The sequence below is a fragment of the Ceratotherium simum genome, chromosome 39 (genome assembly GCF_057802395.1).
Source record: "Ceratotherium simum simum isolate JZ-2026a chromosome 39, ASM5780239v1, whole genome shotgun sequence".
Classification (NCBI taxonomy): domain Eukaryota; kingdom Metazoa; phylum Chordata; class Mammalia; order Perissodactyla; family Rhinocerotidae; genus Ceratotherium; species Ceratotherium simum.
This window is the reverse complement of record NC_141938.1, coordinates 4,174,128-4,191,981: the sequence shown is the minus strand read 5'-3', so window position 1 is coordinate 4,191,981 and position 17,854 is coordinate 4,174,128. Positions and strand designations below refer to the sequence as shown.

Below are 17,854 nucleotides of genomic sequence, written 5' to 3'. Positions count from 1 at the left end.
ATATACAAAGTAGAGCAAGATTGGCACAGACGTTAGCTCAGGGCCAATCTTCCTCACCAAAAAATAAAAATAAAAAAATAACTAGAAATGATTGGATGAGGCACATCCACATTGGGGGGGCTGAATTAAACTCAACTCATTGAAATGGCAATCTCTTGAAAAAAAACCTTACAGAGAAACATCTGGTAGAATGTTTGAACTAATATCTGCACTCCGATCAAGCCAAGTTGTGACAGACATTGGCTTTTAGTTTTCTTTTCTTCTAGTGTCTATGTCTGGCTTTGATATCAGGCAGATGCTGGCCTCACAAAAGGATTTTGGAAGTATTTCTTCTACTTCAAGTCTTTGGAAGAGTTTAAGAAGGATTGGAAGGCCAGCCCGGTGGCATAGCTGTTAAGGTCACGTGCTTTGCTTCGGCAGGGGTTTGCTGATTCAGATCCTGGGCGTGGACCTATGCATTGCTCATCCAGCCATGCCGAGGCGGTGTCCCACATAGGGCAAATAGAAGGATGTACAAATATGACATACAACTATTTACTGGGGCTTTGGGGAGGAAAAAGGAAAAAAGAAGGAAGATTGGCAACAGATGTTAGCTCAGGGCCAATCTTCCACAAGAAAAAAAAAGGATTGGTATTCTTTGAATTTGTTTTTGTTTAGTATTGGTATTTTCAGGTTTTCTAATGTTTAATTCTTTGTTGGTAGGTTGCATGTTTCTAGGAATTTATCCATTTCTTCTAAGTTATACAATTTGCATATAAATGGTCATAATAGTCCCTTTCGATCTTTTTGAGACATCTGTTGTAATATGTGCTCCTTTCATTTCTGATTTTACGTATGAGTGTTCTCTCATCATTGTTGGTCTACCAAAGGGCCTCTTGATTTTACTGTTTTAAACATTGAAACTATTGTTTTTCTAATCTCTATTTCTGCTTTAATATTTATTATTCCCTAACTTTAGCTAACTTTGCATGTACATTGTTGTTCCTTTTCTAGTTCCTTCAGGTGTAAATTTAGGTTGTTAATTTGATCTGTTTTATATAACATAGGTGTTTTTCACTATGAACTTCCCTTATGCTGCATCTCATAAGTTTTCCTAAGTTGCCTTTTTATTTTTGTTTTTCTCCTGATTTTGTTTTTTTTGCGAGGAAGACTGGCCGAGCTAATATCTGTCACCAATCTTCCTCTTTTTGCTTGACAAAGATTGTCCCTGAGCTAACATCCGTGCCAATCTTCCTTTATTTTGTATGTAGGGCACCTCCACAGCATGGCTTGATGAGCAGTGTGTAGGTCCATGCCTAAAATCCAAACCCACAACCCTTGGGCCGCCAAAGCAGAGCATGTGAACTTAACCACTATGCAACCGCGCTGGCCCTTCAGATATTTTTTAAATTTCCTTTTCCTTGCTTTGGCAGCAAATATAGTGAATTCCTTTTTGATTTTGTTTTTGACTCAGTGGTGTGTCCAAGTGTGTTAGTTAACTTCCACATATTTGTGAATTTTCACAATAAAAGATTTGAGATAAATAGGCCTTTAGTGTGAGGTGTTATCATCTCTTGAATGGGGGTCAGACTATGTTTAATGTTTGCTGCAGCTGGAGGTGTCAGGGGCTTCATGGTCTGTAGCGACCTTGTACTTATTTGCCTGGTGGGTTTGGGTTTCCCTAGACTCTCATTCTTAAGTAGCGTCTCTGTGTTGCAGGTGTCTGTTTTAATCCACTGTTTTTATCCTGGGGCCCTGCTGATACAGTCTTAGGTATTTGAAAGGGAAAATGTCCTCTTCTGTCTTGATAAAACCTGCAATGTTTTGGTGGTAAAGAATCCCTGGACTACAAACTTCAGAACAAGTTCTTAGCACTTACATTCCCTCCACTTTTGTGAGAGAGGAACCTGAAGTGACTGCAGGTGTCTATCTGCACTTTGCCCACTCAGGAAGGACTTTGGCACATTAGTTTCCTTTGAGGGGTGGTCTACCTTACAGACAATAAAATGCTTTTTGTGTATATGAAAATGTCTTCCCCCATTTTCTACATGAAGCAGAAGGCAACTTTTTCTGATCTTCACTATAAGTATGACATTGGGTTGTTGAAGGAAACATTCATGAATTTGGGGGGCCATCAGACTGGCCCCTGCTAGAGTTTTTAACACATAAGATAATCCATACTGTCTCTCCAACAATCCATCTACAACAGTTTATGTATTCCTAGCAAGTTCCTGGCTACATTCATGTCTCTTCCTGGTACATGGTAATTCTCTATATTCACCTGTCTCTCATTTTCAGGGCATTGTTTGCCATGTAACCTCAAATTTCCCATGGATCTAAGAAGAGGTGTTCCTTTTCAGAGTGTTTAGTATTTTCCTTGTCAAGATGAGAGTGATCATACAGAGCTCTTTACATATCAGAACAGAAAACATCCATTCATGTTTGTTGCTCTGCATTTTCTTTTGTGAGACTCTGCATTTTCACTTATTGATTCTACAACTAGATCCATGTGTGTGGTTTCAGAGGTTCTCTTTGGTGATCAACACACCTAAAAACATTATCACACAGGAATCTGCATTTGGAGTTCCTTTCCTCATCTTATAAAAATTCCCTACACTAAGTACATGCATCACCCCAAATATTTTTCATGGGTTGCATTCTGCTCTATCATTGCCATTTGGGGGGCAGGATTGACACCTTACTTCAAAGGTAATTGGATGGCAAGACTGATGTTGCCACATGCATCTACTGACTAGAAATATGTTTATTACTCACAGGTACTTTCTAAGGAGACGACCCCAAGTATAAGCAGGTTGAGGTGGCTTGCGCAAAGAACAATGGTTGGCCATTTAAGGACTGTGGGGTAGAGTCTGCAGGTTTTAAAGATTTCACCTTCCTTTCCACTGACACACAAAATAGTGGCATGTGAACCTTCCTAACTTTACCAGTGCGGACTAGGCAGGATGAGCAGATATCTAAAGTTGACTGAGAATCCAATAACAAAGATGAGGTGAATGTCTTTATTAAAGTTCACTCCTGAGGTTTGCTGACTGAATAATGACCATCTGATTTAAATGAATGTTTTGAAGATTAATTTAAAAGCCATATGAAAAACACAAGGGACATAACTAAGACGAAAAAGCCTCAAAAAAATATGACTTAGGGGCCAGCCCTGTGGCTTAGTGGTTAAGTGCCCACGCTCCGCTACTGGCGGAGTTCGGATCCTGGGCGCGCACCGATGCACTGCTTTTCCGGCCATGCTGAGGCTGAGTCCCACATACAGCAACTAGAAGGATGTGCAACTATGACATACAACTATCTACTGGGGCTTTGGGGGAAAAAAAAGGAGGAGGATTGGCAATAGATGTTAGCTCAGAGCTGGTCTTCCTCAGCAACAAGAGGGGGATTAGCATGGATGTTAGCTCAGGGCTGATCTCCCTCACAAAAGAAAAAAATATATATATGTATTTTGAGCAAATGAAAATCACAACGTTTATTAGCATGCAACAGCTTAAAACAGTTGATAAAATATGTCAATGAAACAACTACAGAGGTGTTCATTTCTCAAGGAAATCCACGTAGTTTTAATGACATACAATCAAACATTACTAAACACAAATCAAGGGAACACATTCAGCCACAAGTAACAGGAAACACACAGTCTTCCTGACATGAGAAAAGTGATTGTTCTCACACGGAAGAACTGGGTCAAGGTGGCCACTGCACAATGCAGCAGAGAAACAAACTGCCATGTCCTGCTTTTTATGCCCCATTGTAGATGTAAATGGTGAAGCAGCAAAACATGCTCACTAGCACTATTAACAGCATAAGGTGTTCACCATACAAATTACATCATATACAGATATCATCTAGAAAAGAAGAGAATCAGACAATACTCCTAACCACAAATATCTGAATTACTTTCCTGGTGGACACAAGAGGCCTTACAGAAGAATCCTAACTCTTAATGTATCTTTGATGTGAAACTTGTGAAAACATCAGTGGAAAATACACTTCTAAGCAAATGGAAATCAAATGGTAGTGGTTTTCAACATACACTTGACCAGACAGGCAAAGAATCCAGAAAATGGGCTGGAAGACGGTGTCCTCAAAGCTCTTACATAACTGTCTCCCTGTATAGTGGCCCCCAAATCTGCCTAATGATTTGTTTGCTTTTGCCTTCCAAATCTTATGTAAGTGAGGCTATAGGTGAATTCCAATATGGAACGAAAAAGAGGATAGATTCTTAAAGACCTAGTTCTTAATATTACCCTAATTGACATAATGCAATACAGGGGTGATATGTTCAGCTCAAGATTTTGTTGCCCTAACACAGGCCTCTAGTTAATTCAAAGTTGATTCAACAAATACCAGTCAGAAGGAGGGAAAAAGAGCAAAAGCCCAAATATGACAATAAGAATTCACAGGAAAGGATACTCTTTGGTAACCTTGCCATGAACAAAAATTTAGTCCAATTGTTTAACAGTACAAAAATGGAAATAGGCTCCTATATGTACCACCCGTGAAAAAGAGAATACTCTAAGAAAGATACAAAACATACAACAGATTCGGCATATGCAGGAACTATAAAACAGGGCCACTAAGAAAATCCTAAAAAACATACAGTGTCATTTTTAACGGCCCCTTAGCACAGAACAATTAAAACATTAAAAAGAAAAAATTATTAACTGATTTAAGGAAAAAACACACTACCTATTAAGCTTATATACTATTGATAAAGGATGAATTGCAAAATTATCTCACCTCAATATTCATCTCTGACAGTAATGATTAGAAATCTACAATCCAATGTTGCACTTCAAGAAAAAGCCTTGGTAAACATAAAATATTTACAACTTTCATAACAACTCTTTCATGTGAAAGTTTTCTAGAATATTATACACTAATTTCCAATAAGCTTTCTGGTATTACTTACATTTATATTTCTTTCTGGTGACAGTTTCACACAGTAGAAGGTGGGCAAATTGAAGTCTTTTCCATGCTATTTACATTCAAGAGATTTCTATTAAATGAGTCCTTCATACTTTCAGAAAGAACTGGATGATAAAAGGCTTTTCCACGTTCGTTATATTTATGAGGTTTTTCATCTAGTGTGCATTCTTGCACATCCTCAAAGGTTTTCATGAGAAATAAAGGCTTTCTCATTTTACTGACATTCATAGGGTTTCTCTACAGTGTGACTTCTCTCATTGCTTTGAAATGATATGTGATAAGTGAATGCTTTCTCACATTCCTTCCGTTCATAAGGTTTGTCTCCAGTATGAGTTCTTTCATGTGTTTGAAGAAAACGGAGAAGTGAAGGCTATCCCACATTCTTTACATTTATAAGGTCCATCTCCAGTGCAAAAAACCATCAGTGACTGAAGGCTTGAGAGATTTATAAAGGCTTTCCCACATTCCTTACATTCAAAGATTTTTATCTCCTGTGTGACTCGTTTCACATATTAAAAATGAATTGGAGGAAAGGAATACTTTCTCACATTCTTATACCAGTAATGTCCATCTATGGTGTGCAAGATCAGCTGTGAGTAAAGGCTTGAGGGAATCATAAAGGCTTTCACACATTCCTTTCATGCATAGGGTTTCTGTCCAGTATGAATTATTGCACGTGTTCAAAGATAACCACAAGTGAATGCTTTACTGCATTTTTTACATTCATAGTTTCTCTCCAGCATGGGATCTTTTATGTACTTGAACACTACTTAGAACCTGAAGGCTTTACCACATAATTTACAAAGGTTTCTTTCCCGTATGAATTCTTTGACATTTCTGAAGTAAACTGAGAGAAATGAATGCATTGATGAGTTTTTTTTTTTAACATGCATAAACTTTCTCTCTAGAATGAGTTCTTTCATGTATTCGAAGAACACTGGGAAAAATGAAGGCTTTCCCACATTTCTTACATTTATAAGGTGCATCTCCAGCATGAATTCTTTCATGTACTCGAAGAGAACATTGAAAAACAAATGCTTTACAGCATTTTTTACATTCATATGGTTTCACTCCAGTATGAATTCTTTCATGTTGTTGAAGATAACCATGAGAAGTGAATGCTTTATGGCATTTTTTACATTCATGCGGTTTCTCTCCAGTATGAATTTTTTCATGTACTCGAAGGAAACATGGAAAAATGAATGCTTTACTGCACTTTTTACACTCATAGGGTTTCACTCCACTATGACTTCTTTCATGTTTTTGAAGATAACTGGAGGAAGCGAATGCTTTACTGCATGTTTTACATTCATAGGGTTTCTCTCCAGTATGAATTCTTTCATGTATTTGAAGAGAACAGGAAGAAGTAAATGCTTTACTGCATTTTTTACATTCATAGGGTTTCTCTCCAGTGTGATTTCTTTCATGCTTTAGAAGAGAACTAGGATAAACGAATGCTTTACTGCATTTTTTACATTCATAGGGTTTCTCTCCAGTGTGACTTCTTTCATGTAGTTGAAGACTTCTTGAAACCCTAAAGGCTTTACCACATATTTTACACTTAAAGGGTTTCTCGCCAGTATGAATTCTTTCATGGCCTCGAAGAGAACTGGAAGAAGTGAACTTTTTTCTGCATTTTTTACATTCATAAGCTTTCTCTCCAGTGTGAGTTCTTCCATGTATTCGAAGAGACCTGGATGAAGTGAATGCTTTACTGCATGTTTTACATTCATAGATTTTCTCTCCAGTATGAGTTCTTTCATGTATTTGAAGAGACCTATGAAAAGGGAAGACTTTTCCACAGACTGTACATTTATATGGCTCCTCTCCATATTTTTGATCGTCAGATAGTTTGTGTTCAGTGTGACATCTAATGCGCCTTTTAAGGGATGAATGATGAATGAAGACCATTCCACATGCACTGCATTCACATGGTTTAGCACCTTTAGTTTTCTTGTTAAGACTGAGATTTGGATTTAGGTTGATGTTTTCTTGACACAGACTACCCTCTTCACTTTTATAGAGTCTCTGTACCATATGATTTCTGCAAAAAATGAGAAATACATTATTAATGATTTCTTTATTAATGATTTTACATTTATTACATTTATTATGATTTACAGGAAAAGTTTTGCTTTTCGGTCTTGTCTGCATTTTTGGAAATTAAATATACTGAATGCTCTGAAGGAGGACTTCATGCTTGCTGTTATCCAAACAGTGATATTAATATATAGGGTTTATTCTTACTTTCCAAGTGAATCATTTTGTAAAAACTGAATATCTACATTACATTTCAAAAAGTCCATCTGGTGAAAATTTTCTGGAATAGCTAAATTTGAAGGAAAGGTTATTTGTTTTGTTTGCTTCCTTTTAAAATTTCTTAACATGTCGGTATTCTAACGTGAGACAATGCGTTGTCTCAGAGTGCGACTCACCTTAATTTTCTCCCCTGGTTTGTGTACTTAACTTCAATATCATCATCTCCCCATGTCGTTCCTGAAATGCAGACCCAGAAAGTTGATTTCCAAGTATTAGAAATTACAGAAAAAACTATGGATTCTAACTAAGACAATGAGCTATGATCATTTCTAGTTTATTTACCAATATCACCCATTTCTACATTCTACATCTGGCAACCATGTTAATGAGCAAAAAACACCTGTTCTCTACTTGATGAAGGGAAGGAATGTCCTCATTCTTACCTATTGAGGCCAGGTTCCTGAAGGTTTCCCACATCACATCTCTGTAGAGTTTCTTCTGTGAAGGATCTAGTAAAGCCCACTCCTCTGGGGTGAAGTTCACACCCACATCCTCAATGGTCACTGAGTCCTAAAACATCACAAATATGTGGAGAATTGGATGCATGAGAGTGACAGCACTGGGGATCTGTTCTCCATTTGCTGAAATGTTATGTGTGCTTCTGTCATTTCCAAATATTTGTTTTACACTATCATCATCAAAACCTCACTGCTTTTCTGTACCGACTTCCTCATCAATTTCACTGCATTAGTAACACATGGAAATTGTTTACACAATTTTACTGTGATCGCATTACATTGTATTTCTCTATAATGGCAGGGTCCAGGGCATTTTGCAAAATGATAAAAATACTATACAAATGAAACAATTATCATTTTATGAAACATGATTTCCTCTGAGAAAAATGCTTTCATCTTATTCCTTATTACCCTCCAGTTACAGCTGTCCATGAGGCAGAGTGAAATCCGCCTGAGGTTTCAATAAATAAAAACACAATAAAGAACTGGAAGCTTTTTTTGTCTAGTCCTATCACCAAACAGAGTTCAAGAGGCCTGTAGAAAGCAAACTTTTAACAAACCCAGCTGATCACATTGTCCTAAAGTAATCCAGGCCACTATGAGTAATCAGAGGCAGCTGACTGAATATAAATATTCTTGTGGTGAAGCACTGCTTTTAACTTGTGTAATATTTATCATAGATTCAGTTCCTCTTTTCTCTCTCTGTATGACGTGATGGGGCCAGAAAGTTATCTAGAACTAAGAGTTCAGACACAGGGAAAAAGGCATGACAAATTAGACCATGAAATACCTATACTCCTGTGCCTCAAGAATACTTCCCAGAAATTTTTAGAATGCATAGTGAGATAATAATGTACTAGGAACAGCTTTTTCCAGAGCTGTTTCCAACACTAACAGTGTACCTTGAGCCTTGCTGCCCTTGAGGCGCAGGTTAAGAGCTACAGATTGCAAGGGAGTGCACTGAATTCCACAAAGGTTTGATGGTAAATTTGCCCATGATTACAAAATAAATGAAGGATTTAACAGTGCTTTCTTGCTACAGAACATAAAATTTCCATTCTCCAAGTTTAAGAGGAGGTGTTTCCCAACCATGCACTCTAGATGCCCTTCCAACTTCTGATCCCACACTTAAGAAACTTAGAAACTGTCATTCTTGATCTCAAAAGAAGACAATGAATGAACTTAAACAATTGTTATTAGATCCATGATAGCCTTGAGGTCATAGGGCAAACTGTAGTCTCTAAAATTGGGAAAGAGAGGGCCAGCCTCGTGGCTTAGCAGTTAATTGCACGTGGTCCGCTGCTGGCAGCCCGAGTTCGGATCCCGGGTGCACACCGACGCACCGCTTCTCCGGCCGTGCTGAGGCTGTGTCCCACATACAGCAACTAGAAGCATGTGCAGCTATGACATACAACTACCCACTGGGGCTTTGGGTGAATAAAATAAATAAATAAAATTATAAAATATTACAAAATTGGGAAAGAGAAAAAGCAGATGGCATTTTGAAATATGCACCAGATATTTTGTTCTTAACAAGACCTGTACTAAGCAAATAATCTATTTCACCAGAGGCTAATGCAAAGACAAAAAGAACAAGAAAGACTGAACACAATATCCATGAAGTCTAAGACAATACTCTGTAACAGAAAGTTTAAAATACATAATAGGAATACCAGAAGGAAAAGAAAGAGAAATAGAAAAGGGAAGTAATGGTCACCAAAATATCCTAAAATTAATGATAGCTGGTAAACTGTACATCCAGGAAGTTCAGAGAACACTAACTATGACAAACTACAAAAGTGCACACCCAAGGATATCATATTTCAATTAGAGAAAAGTCAAAGACAGAGAATATATCAAGAAATGCCAGACAAGAAACACATCTTAGGAACAAAGAACCAAAGACGTGAATTAAATTGGCTTTCTTTTCAAAACCACGCAAGCAAGAACAGAGTAGAGTGAAATATTTAAAGTTATGAAACCAAAAATGCACTCTCCTAGAATTCTGTCAAGCCTACTTCTTCAAAAATAAAGGAGAAATAAGGACTTTCCAAGACAAAAATTGAGGAAATTTGTCATGAGTACACCTACTTTGAATGAAACGTTCAAAAATTATCAGAAAGTATGTAAATGAAGAAGGTAGAGGACTAGAAAAGTAACTTTTAAATGTTTATAATTAACATAACAAATGACACTTTGTTTAAAATAATATTAGCAACAATATATTTGGTAATGAGAATCTTATGGACAAGTGAAATAAATGATAGCACTGTGACAAGGGACAGGGAGAGAGCAATTGGTAATAGTGTGTTAAGAGGTACTTGCACAACAGTGAAGTGGTATATTACTATTTGGTAGCGGAGGTGGGTTTGTTGTAAGCGTGCAGAAAACCCAAGGGCAACCACTAAAAAATTTATTTTTTTTTAATTTGTAACTGATATGCTATGACAGAAGAAAAAACAGAATCAGAGTAAATGCTCAATTTCAGCCAGACAAGGCAGAAAAAAGGTGGAAGACAAAAAGAAAACAATGAGGGTAAAAATGGAAAGCAGAAAAAGTTTTGGTAAATATTAATCCAACTGTATTAATAAGCTCTTTAATCATCAATGGTCTTGATGCAAGTGAAAGACACAGTAATATCAAATTTCAAAACACAAAATTCTATGTTATCTACAAGAAACCCACTTTAAATATAAAACAGAGATAGATAAAGGGTAAAGGGATGGAGAAAAATAGACCACGCCAACTCGCATCAAAAGAAAGATGCCACTGGTATATAAATTATAAAAAATGCAGATTCAAACAAAGGAAAATTCAGAGACAGAGGGCGGCATTAGATACTGATGTAAGGGAATATTCTCCAAGAAATAACAGCAATACTTAGTTTGTAGCTGCATAACAACAAAGGAGCAAAATACATGAGACATGAACTAATAGAATGCAAGGAGAAACAGATGAACTCTTTAACATAGCTGTAGGATTTAACATGGCCTTATCACAAAATATAAATTCCAGTAGGCAGGAAATGAGCAAGGACAGAGGTGAACTGAACAGCACAGTGACACAACAGGATTTCATTGTCATCTATGGAATACTTCAACAAGAGAATATACATCCTGGATTTCCTTGTAATCTATGGAATATACAACTGGATTTCACCAAAACCTATAGAATACAATAAGAGTAGAATCTACATTTTTCTCAAGTTGATGGAACATTCACCAAGACAAACCACATTCTGGGACACAAAGCACACTTTAACAAATTTAAAACAAAAAACAGGAATCATGGTTCAGAGTGATGTCAGCATCATGGTGGAGTGAGCTTTCCTTGTAGACTCTCCCGCCTAAGATACAACAAAAAGGACATTCACGTACCAATAGAGACACTCACGCAACACAAAAGACATCTGAGAGACCCACACAGCCATATGTCTGAAGGTGGAGGCGCTGAAACCCCCAGAAGTAGAAGGAGGTAAGGAGAATTCTTCTCCTTCCTGAATGATAGCAACACTGGGACCAGGTCTGTGTGGCATGGCTGGGGGGGTGGGGGGCGGCCTTCCATGGGAAAACCATCGCTCTTCAAGGTCTCTCATAGCCTGTGGGAAAGTCACATATGGAGGGAACTGAACTGTTGTGGCGGTACCTTTATCATGCCAGCAGTCCAAGAGAGCAGATAGTGTGGGAAGCACAAGAAGCCCTTGGGATCAGGCAGTGGAAAGAAAGAGCACCTCCTCTGCCACCCAGCGCACCAGCACAACTGGTTGGCTACAGCAGCCACACATCACAGCAGGCTCAGAATACACAGCTCTCTATTCCACCTAGTGACAGCAAGTGGAAGCTGTGAGCAGATATATTCAGCATGAGGAAAAATAAGCACACGCCCTCAAGCAGTATGCAAAAATATATTAAATCTCTAGACCAGAAGGCAAATGACAAGCACCCAGAAATCAGTGCTGAAGTACACAGAAATTTATAACCTAAATGACAGAGAATTCAAAACAGCTACCATAAAAAAGCTCACTGAATTACAAGAAAACAGATAGACAATTCGATGAAATCAAGAACTTCTTCACAAAAGAGACTGAAGCTATAAAGAAAAACTAATCAGAAATGTTGGAGATGAAAAACATAGTGGAGGAGATAAAGAAAAATCTGAAGTCTTTAAAGAACAGAGTTCACAATATGGAGGAAAGAATCAGCATTACTGAGGATAGGAATGCAGAAATACTCCAGATGGAGGAGGAGAGAGAAGTAAGACTAAAAAGAAATGAAGACATTCTCTGAGAAATATCTGACTCAATTAGGAAATGCAACATAAGGATTATAGGTATTCCAGAGGGGGAAGAGAGGGAAAAAGAAGCAGAGAGCCTGTTCAAAGAAATAGTAGCAGAGAACTTCTCAAACCTGGGGAAGGAGCTAGAAATACAAGTGAATGAAGTCAACTGATCTCCCAAATAGATCAACATAAAACAACCCTCTCCAAGGCATATAGTATAGTAGCAAGGCTGGGAAACGTCAATGACGCAGAGGACATATTAAGGGCAGCAAGACAAAAAAAAATAATAATGTACAAAGGAATCGCAATCAGGCTCTCAGCCAATTTCTCGGCAGAAACTCTACAGGGTAGGAGAGAGTAGAATGATATATTAAAATTCTGAAAGACAAAAACTTTTAGACAAAAATACTCTATCCAACGAAAATATCCCTCAGATATAATGGAGAAACAATAACAATCCCAGATCAGCAAAAACTAAGGGAGTTCATTGCCACAAGACCCCCACTACAAAAAATGCTCAAGAAGTCCCTCATAACTGAAAAAAACACATAAAGGGATACAAACCTTTGAGCAAGGAGAAAAATAGGTAGACGAAATCAGAAAAATTTCAACTCTCTATCAGAATAGGTTAGCAAACAATTATAACATTAAAGACTAAGGGAAGGAAAACAAAGATAAATTTAACCTCATCACTTTAAACACAAACTCAGAACACAAGATGGAATAAATTGTGACAATAATAACTTAGAAGGGGAAGAGGAGAGGGATGCAATGGACTTAGTCTAAAGAAATAAAAAGCCACCAGGAAATGGACTATCTCATCTACAAGATTTTTTATACAAACCTCATGGCAACCACTAACAAATAGAACAGAGACACACACAATAAATAAAGAGAAAGCTAAGAAAACTATCACATAGAACTGCCAAACTAAATTGGTAGTCTGCAACACCTAGGACGAGAAGCAAAGCAAATGTAAAATAACTGGAAAATGACCATTAAAATAGCAACATTAAGGCCTTATATATCAATAATCATTCTAAATATAAATGGATTAAATTCTCCAGTCAAAAGACACAGAGTGGTGGGATGGATTAAAAAACAAGATCCAACAATATGCTGCCTCCAGGAAACACATCTCAGCTCTAAAGACAAAGATAGGCTCAGAGTGAAAGGATGGAAGACAATACTCCAACTTAATCACAAACAAAAGAAAACAGGTACTGCTATACTTATATCAGACAAAGCAGACCTCAAGATAAAACAGGTAATGAGAAACAAAGAGGGGCAATATATAATGATAAAAGAGGCACTCCATCAAGAAGACATATCACTTATAAATACATATGCATCCAACACAGGAACACCGAAGCACATAAAGGAACTATTAACAAACCTAAAAGGAGGGCCGGCCCCATGGCTTAGCGGTTAAGTGCGCGCACTCCGCTGCTGGCGGCCCGGGTTCGGATCCCGGGCGCGCACCAACGCACCGCTTCTCCGGCTATGCTGAGGCCACGTCCCACATACAGCAACTAGAAGGATGTGCAGCTATGACACAACTATCTACTGGGGCTTTGGGGGAAAAATAAATAAATAAATAAAAATTAAAAAAAAAAAAAAAAACAAACCTAAAAGGAGATATTAACAGCAACACAATAATAATAGGGGATCTTAACACCCCCTTACATCAATGGATAGATCATCCAGACAGAACGTCAATCAGGAAACAGTGGACATAAAACAAAAACCTAGACGAGATGGACTAAATAGATATACAGACAGCACTCCATCCAAATACAGCAGAATATATATTCTTCTCAAGCATGCATGGAACTTTCTCAAGGATAGATCATATGTTGGGAAACAAGGCAAGCCTCTATAAATTTAAAAAGATTGAAATCATAACAAACATCTTTTCTGACCATGATGCAATGAAAACTGGAAATCAACTACAAGAAAAACCAGGGAAAGTGACAAAGATGTAGAGAGTAAAGAACATGCTAGTGAACAACCAATGGACCACTGATGACATTACGGGAGAAATCAAAAAATATCTGGAGACAAATGAAAATGAATATACCCCATACCTACTTATAGAGGTTGCAGCTAAAGCTGTCGAGAGGGAAACTCATAAGGCCCACCTTAACAAACAAGAAAAATCCCAAATAACCAACCTTACGCTACACCTAACAGAATTAGAAAAAGAAGAAACAACACCCAAAGTCAGCAGAAGGAGGGAAATAATAAAAATTAGAGTAGAAATAAATGAAATTGAAACAAAAAAAAAAACCACTAGAAATGATCAATGAAACAAAGAGCTGGTTCTTGGAGAAGATAAACAAAACTGACAAACCCTTAGACAGACTCACCAAGAAAAGAAGAGAGAAGGCTCAAATAAATAAATTTAGAAATGAATAAGGAGAAATTACAATGGATATTCCACAAATACAAAAGATTATAAAATAATACTATGAAAAGCTATATGCCAACACACTAGACAATCTAGAAGAAATGGATAAATTCTTAGACTCATACAACCTCCCAAAACTGAATCAAGAAGAAATAGAGAATCTGAATAGACCAAGCACAAGTAATGAGATTGAAACAGTAATCAAAAACCTCCAAAAAATAAAAGTCTAGGGCTGGCCCCGTGGCTTAGCGGTTAAGTGCACGCACTCGGCTGCTGGCGGCCTGGGTTCGGATCCTGGGTGCGCACCGATGCACTGCTTCTCCGGCCATGCTGAGGCCGCGTCCCACGTAAAGCAACTAGAAGGATGTGCAGCTATGACATACAACTATCTACTGGGGCTTTGGGGGGGAAAAAATAAATAAATAAATAAATAAATAAATAAATAAATAAATAAAATAAAATAAAATAAAATAAAATAATAAAAAAATAAATAAAAGTCCAGGAGAATTTTTCCAAACATTCAAAGATTTAACACCTATTCTTCTCAAACTATTCCAAAAAATAGAGGAAGATGGAACACTTCCCAACACAGTCTACGAGGCAAACATCACCCTGATACCAAAGCCAGACAAAGACAATACTAAGAAGGAAAACTACAGACCAATCTCCCTGATGAACATAGATGCAAAAATCCTCAACAAAATATTGGCAAACTGAATAGAGCAATACATTAAAAAGATCATACACCATGATCAAGTGGGATTTATACCAGGGACACAGGGATGTGTCAACATCCACAAATAAATCAATGTGATTCACCACATTAACAAAATGAGGAATAAAAAACCACATGATCATCTCAATAGATGGAGAGAAGGCATTTGACAAGATCCAACATCCATTTATTAAAGATTTTTTTTTTTTTTTTTAATTTTATTTTTCCCCCCAAAGCCCCAGTGGATAGTTGTGTGTCGTAGCTGCACATCCTTCTAGTTGCTGTATGTGGGACTCGGCCTCAGGATGAACGGAGAAGTGGTGCCTCGATGCGCACCCGGGATCCGAACCTGGGCCACCAGCATCGCAGCGCGCGCACTTAACCACCAAGCCACAGGGCCGGCCCATGCAAATTGCATACAACAATACGTTAAAAAGATTATACACCATGATCAAGTGGGATTTATTCCAGGGATGCAGGGATGGTTTAACATTCGCAAATCAATCAACGTAATACACCACATTAATAAAATGAAGAATAAAAATCACATGATCATCTCACTAGATGCAGAGAAAGCATTTGACAAGATACAAAATCCATTTATGATAAAACTCTGAATAAAATGGGTGAAGAAGGAAAGTACCTCAACATAATAAAGACCATATATGAGAAACCCACAGCTAATATCATCCTCAATGGTGAAAAACTGAAAGCTATCCCTCTAAGAACAGGAACCAGACAAGGATGCCCACTGTCACCACTCCTATTTAACATAGTACTGGAAGTCCTAGCCAGAGCAATCAGGCAAGAGAAAGAAATAAAAGGGATCCAAATTGGAAAGGAAGAAGTGAAACTGTCACTATTTGCAGATACATGATTTTACATATAGAAAACCCTAAAGAATCCACCAAAAGACTTTTAGAAGTAATAAACGAATATGGTAAAGTTGCAGGATACAAAATCAATATACAAAAATCAGTTGCATTTCTGTACACTAACAACGAAGTAGCAGAAAGAGAAATTAAAAATACCATCCCATTTACAATTGCAACAAAAAGAATAAAATACCTAGGAATAAACTTAACCAAAGAGGTGAAAGAGCTGTACACGGAAAACTATAAAACATTGCTGAAAGAAATTGAAGAAGACACAAAGAAATGGAAAGATATTCCGTGCTCTTGGATTGGAAGAATTAACATAGTTAAGATGTCCATACTTCCTAAAGCCATCTATAGATTCAATGCAATCCCTATCAAAGTTCCAACAACATTTTTCACAGAAATAGAACAAAGAATCCTAAAATTTATTTGGAACAACAAAAGACCCCGAATAAGTAAAGGAATCCTGAGAAAAAAGAACAAACCTGAAGGTTATCACACTCCCTGATTTCAAAATATACTGCAAGGCTGGCCCAATGGCGCAAGCGGTTAAGTGGACGCGCTCAGCTGCTGCGGCCCATGTTTTGCCGGTTCTGATCCCAGGCGCGCACCGACGCATTGCTGTGGCGGCGTCCCATATAAAGTGGAGGAAGATGGGCATGGATGTTAGCCCACGGCCAGTCTTCCTTGGCAAAAAAAGAGGAAGATTGGCAGATGTTAGCACAGGGCTGATCTCCTCAAAAAAAAAAAAAAAAAGACAACTCTGATAAATCATATCGGGCCGGCCCCGCGGCTTAGCGGTTGAGTGCGCGCGCTCTGCTGCTGGGGGCCCGGGTTCGGATCCCTGGCGCGCACTGACACAACGCTTCTCCGGCCATGCTGAGGCTGCATCCCACATACAGCAGCTAGAAGGATGTGGAGCTATGACATACAACTATCTGCTGGGGCTTTGGGGGGAAAATAAATAAATAAATAAAATCTTTAAAAAAAAAAAATACTACAAAGCTATAGTAACCAAAACAGCATGGTACTGGCACAAAAACAGACACACAGATCAATAGAATGGAATCAAAAGCCCAGAAATAAACCCAAACATCTATGGACAGCTAATCTTTGACAAAGGAGCCAAGAACATACAATGGAGAAAAGAAGTCTCTTCAACAAATGGTGTTGGGAAAACTGGACAGCCACATGCAAAAAAATGAAAGTAGACCCTTATCTTACACCATACACAAAAATTAACTCCAAATGGATTAAAGACTTGAATGTAAGCCCTGAAACTATGAAACTTCTAGAAGAAAACATAGGCAGTACGCTCTTCGACATCGGTCTTACCAACATATTTTCAAGCACCATGTCTGACCAGGCAAGAGAACCAATAGAAAAAAGAAACAAATGGGACTACATCAAGCTAAAAAGCTTGTGCACAGCAAAGGAAACCATCAACAAAACAAAAAGGCAACCTAACAATTGGGAGAAGATATTTGCAAACCATGCATCTGATAAGGGGTTAATCTCCAAAATATATAAAGAACTCATGCATCTCAACAACAAAAGAACAACCCAATTAAAAAATGGGCAAAAGACCTGAACAGACATTTCTCCAAAGAAGATATAACAGATGGTCAACAGGCACATGAAAAGATGTTCAAAATCATTAACTATCGGGGAAATGCAAATCAAACCTGCAATGAGAGGGCCGGCCCCATGGCTTAGCAGTTAAGTGCGCACGCTCCGCTGCTGGTGGCCCGGGTTCGGATCACGGGCGTGCACCGACGCACCGCTTCTCTGGCCATGCTGAGGCCGTGTCCCACATACAGCAACTAGAAGGATGTGCAACTATGACATACAACTATCTACTGGG

At 38.0% G+C, this 17,854-nt stretch overlaps 1 protein-coding gene across 7 annotated transcripts in view; it reads right to left on the bottom strand.

Moving 5' to 3' along the window:
- Positions 1 to 623: 623 nt before the first annotated feature.
- LOC106800191 (uncharacterized) overlaps positions 624 to 17,854 on the bottom strand; it is a 40,327-nt gene continuing 23,096 nt past the window's right edge. For all 7 annotated transcript variants that reach the window (XM_087425996.1, XM_087425998.1, XM_087426001.1 and 4 more), the window contains 3 exons: positions 7,635 to 7,761; positions 7,368 to 7,428; positions 624 to 6,976 (listed from right to left, as the gene is read on the bottom strand). In XM_087425996.1, the coding sequence (XP_087282122.1) occupies positions 5,815 to 6,976; positions 7,368 to 7,428; positions 7,635 to 7,761 (1,350 nt within the window). In that variant the 3' untranslated portion in view covers positions 624 to 5,814. The remainder of the gene's footprint in view (positions 6,977 to 7,367; positions 7,429 to 7,634; positions 7,762 to 17,854) is intronic.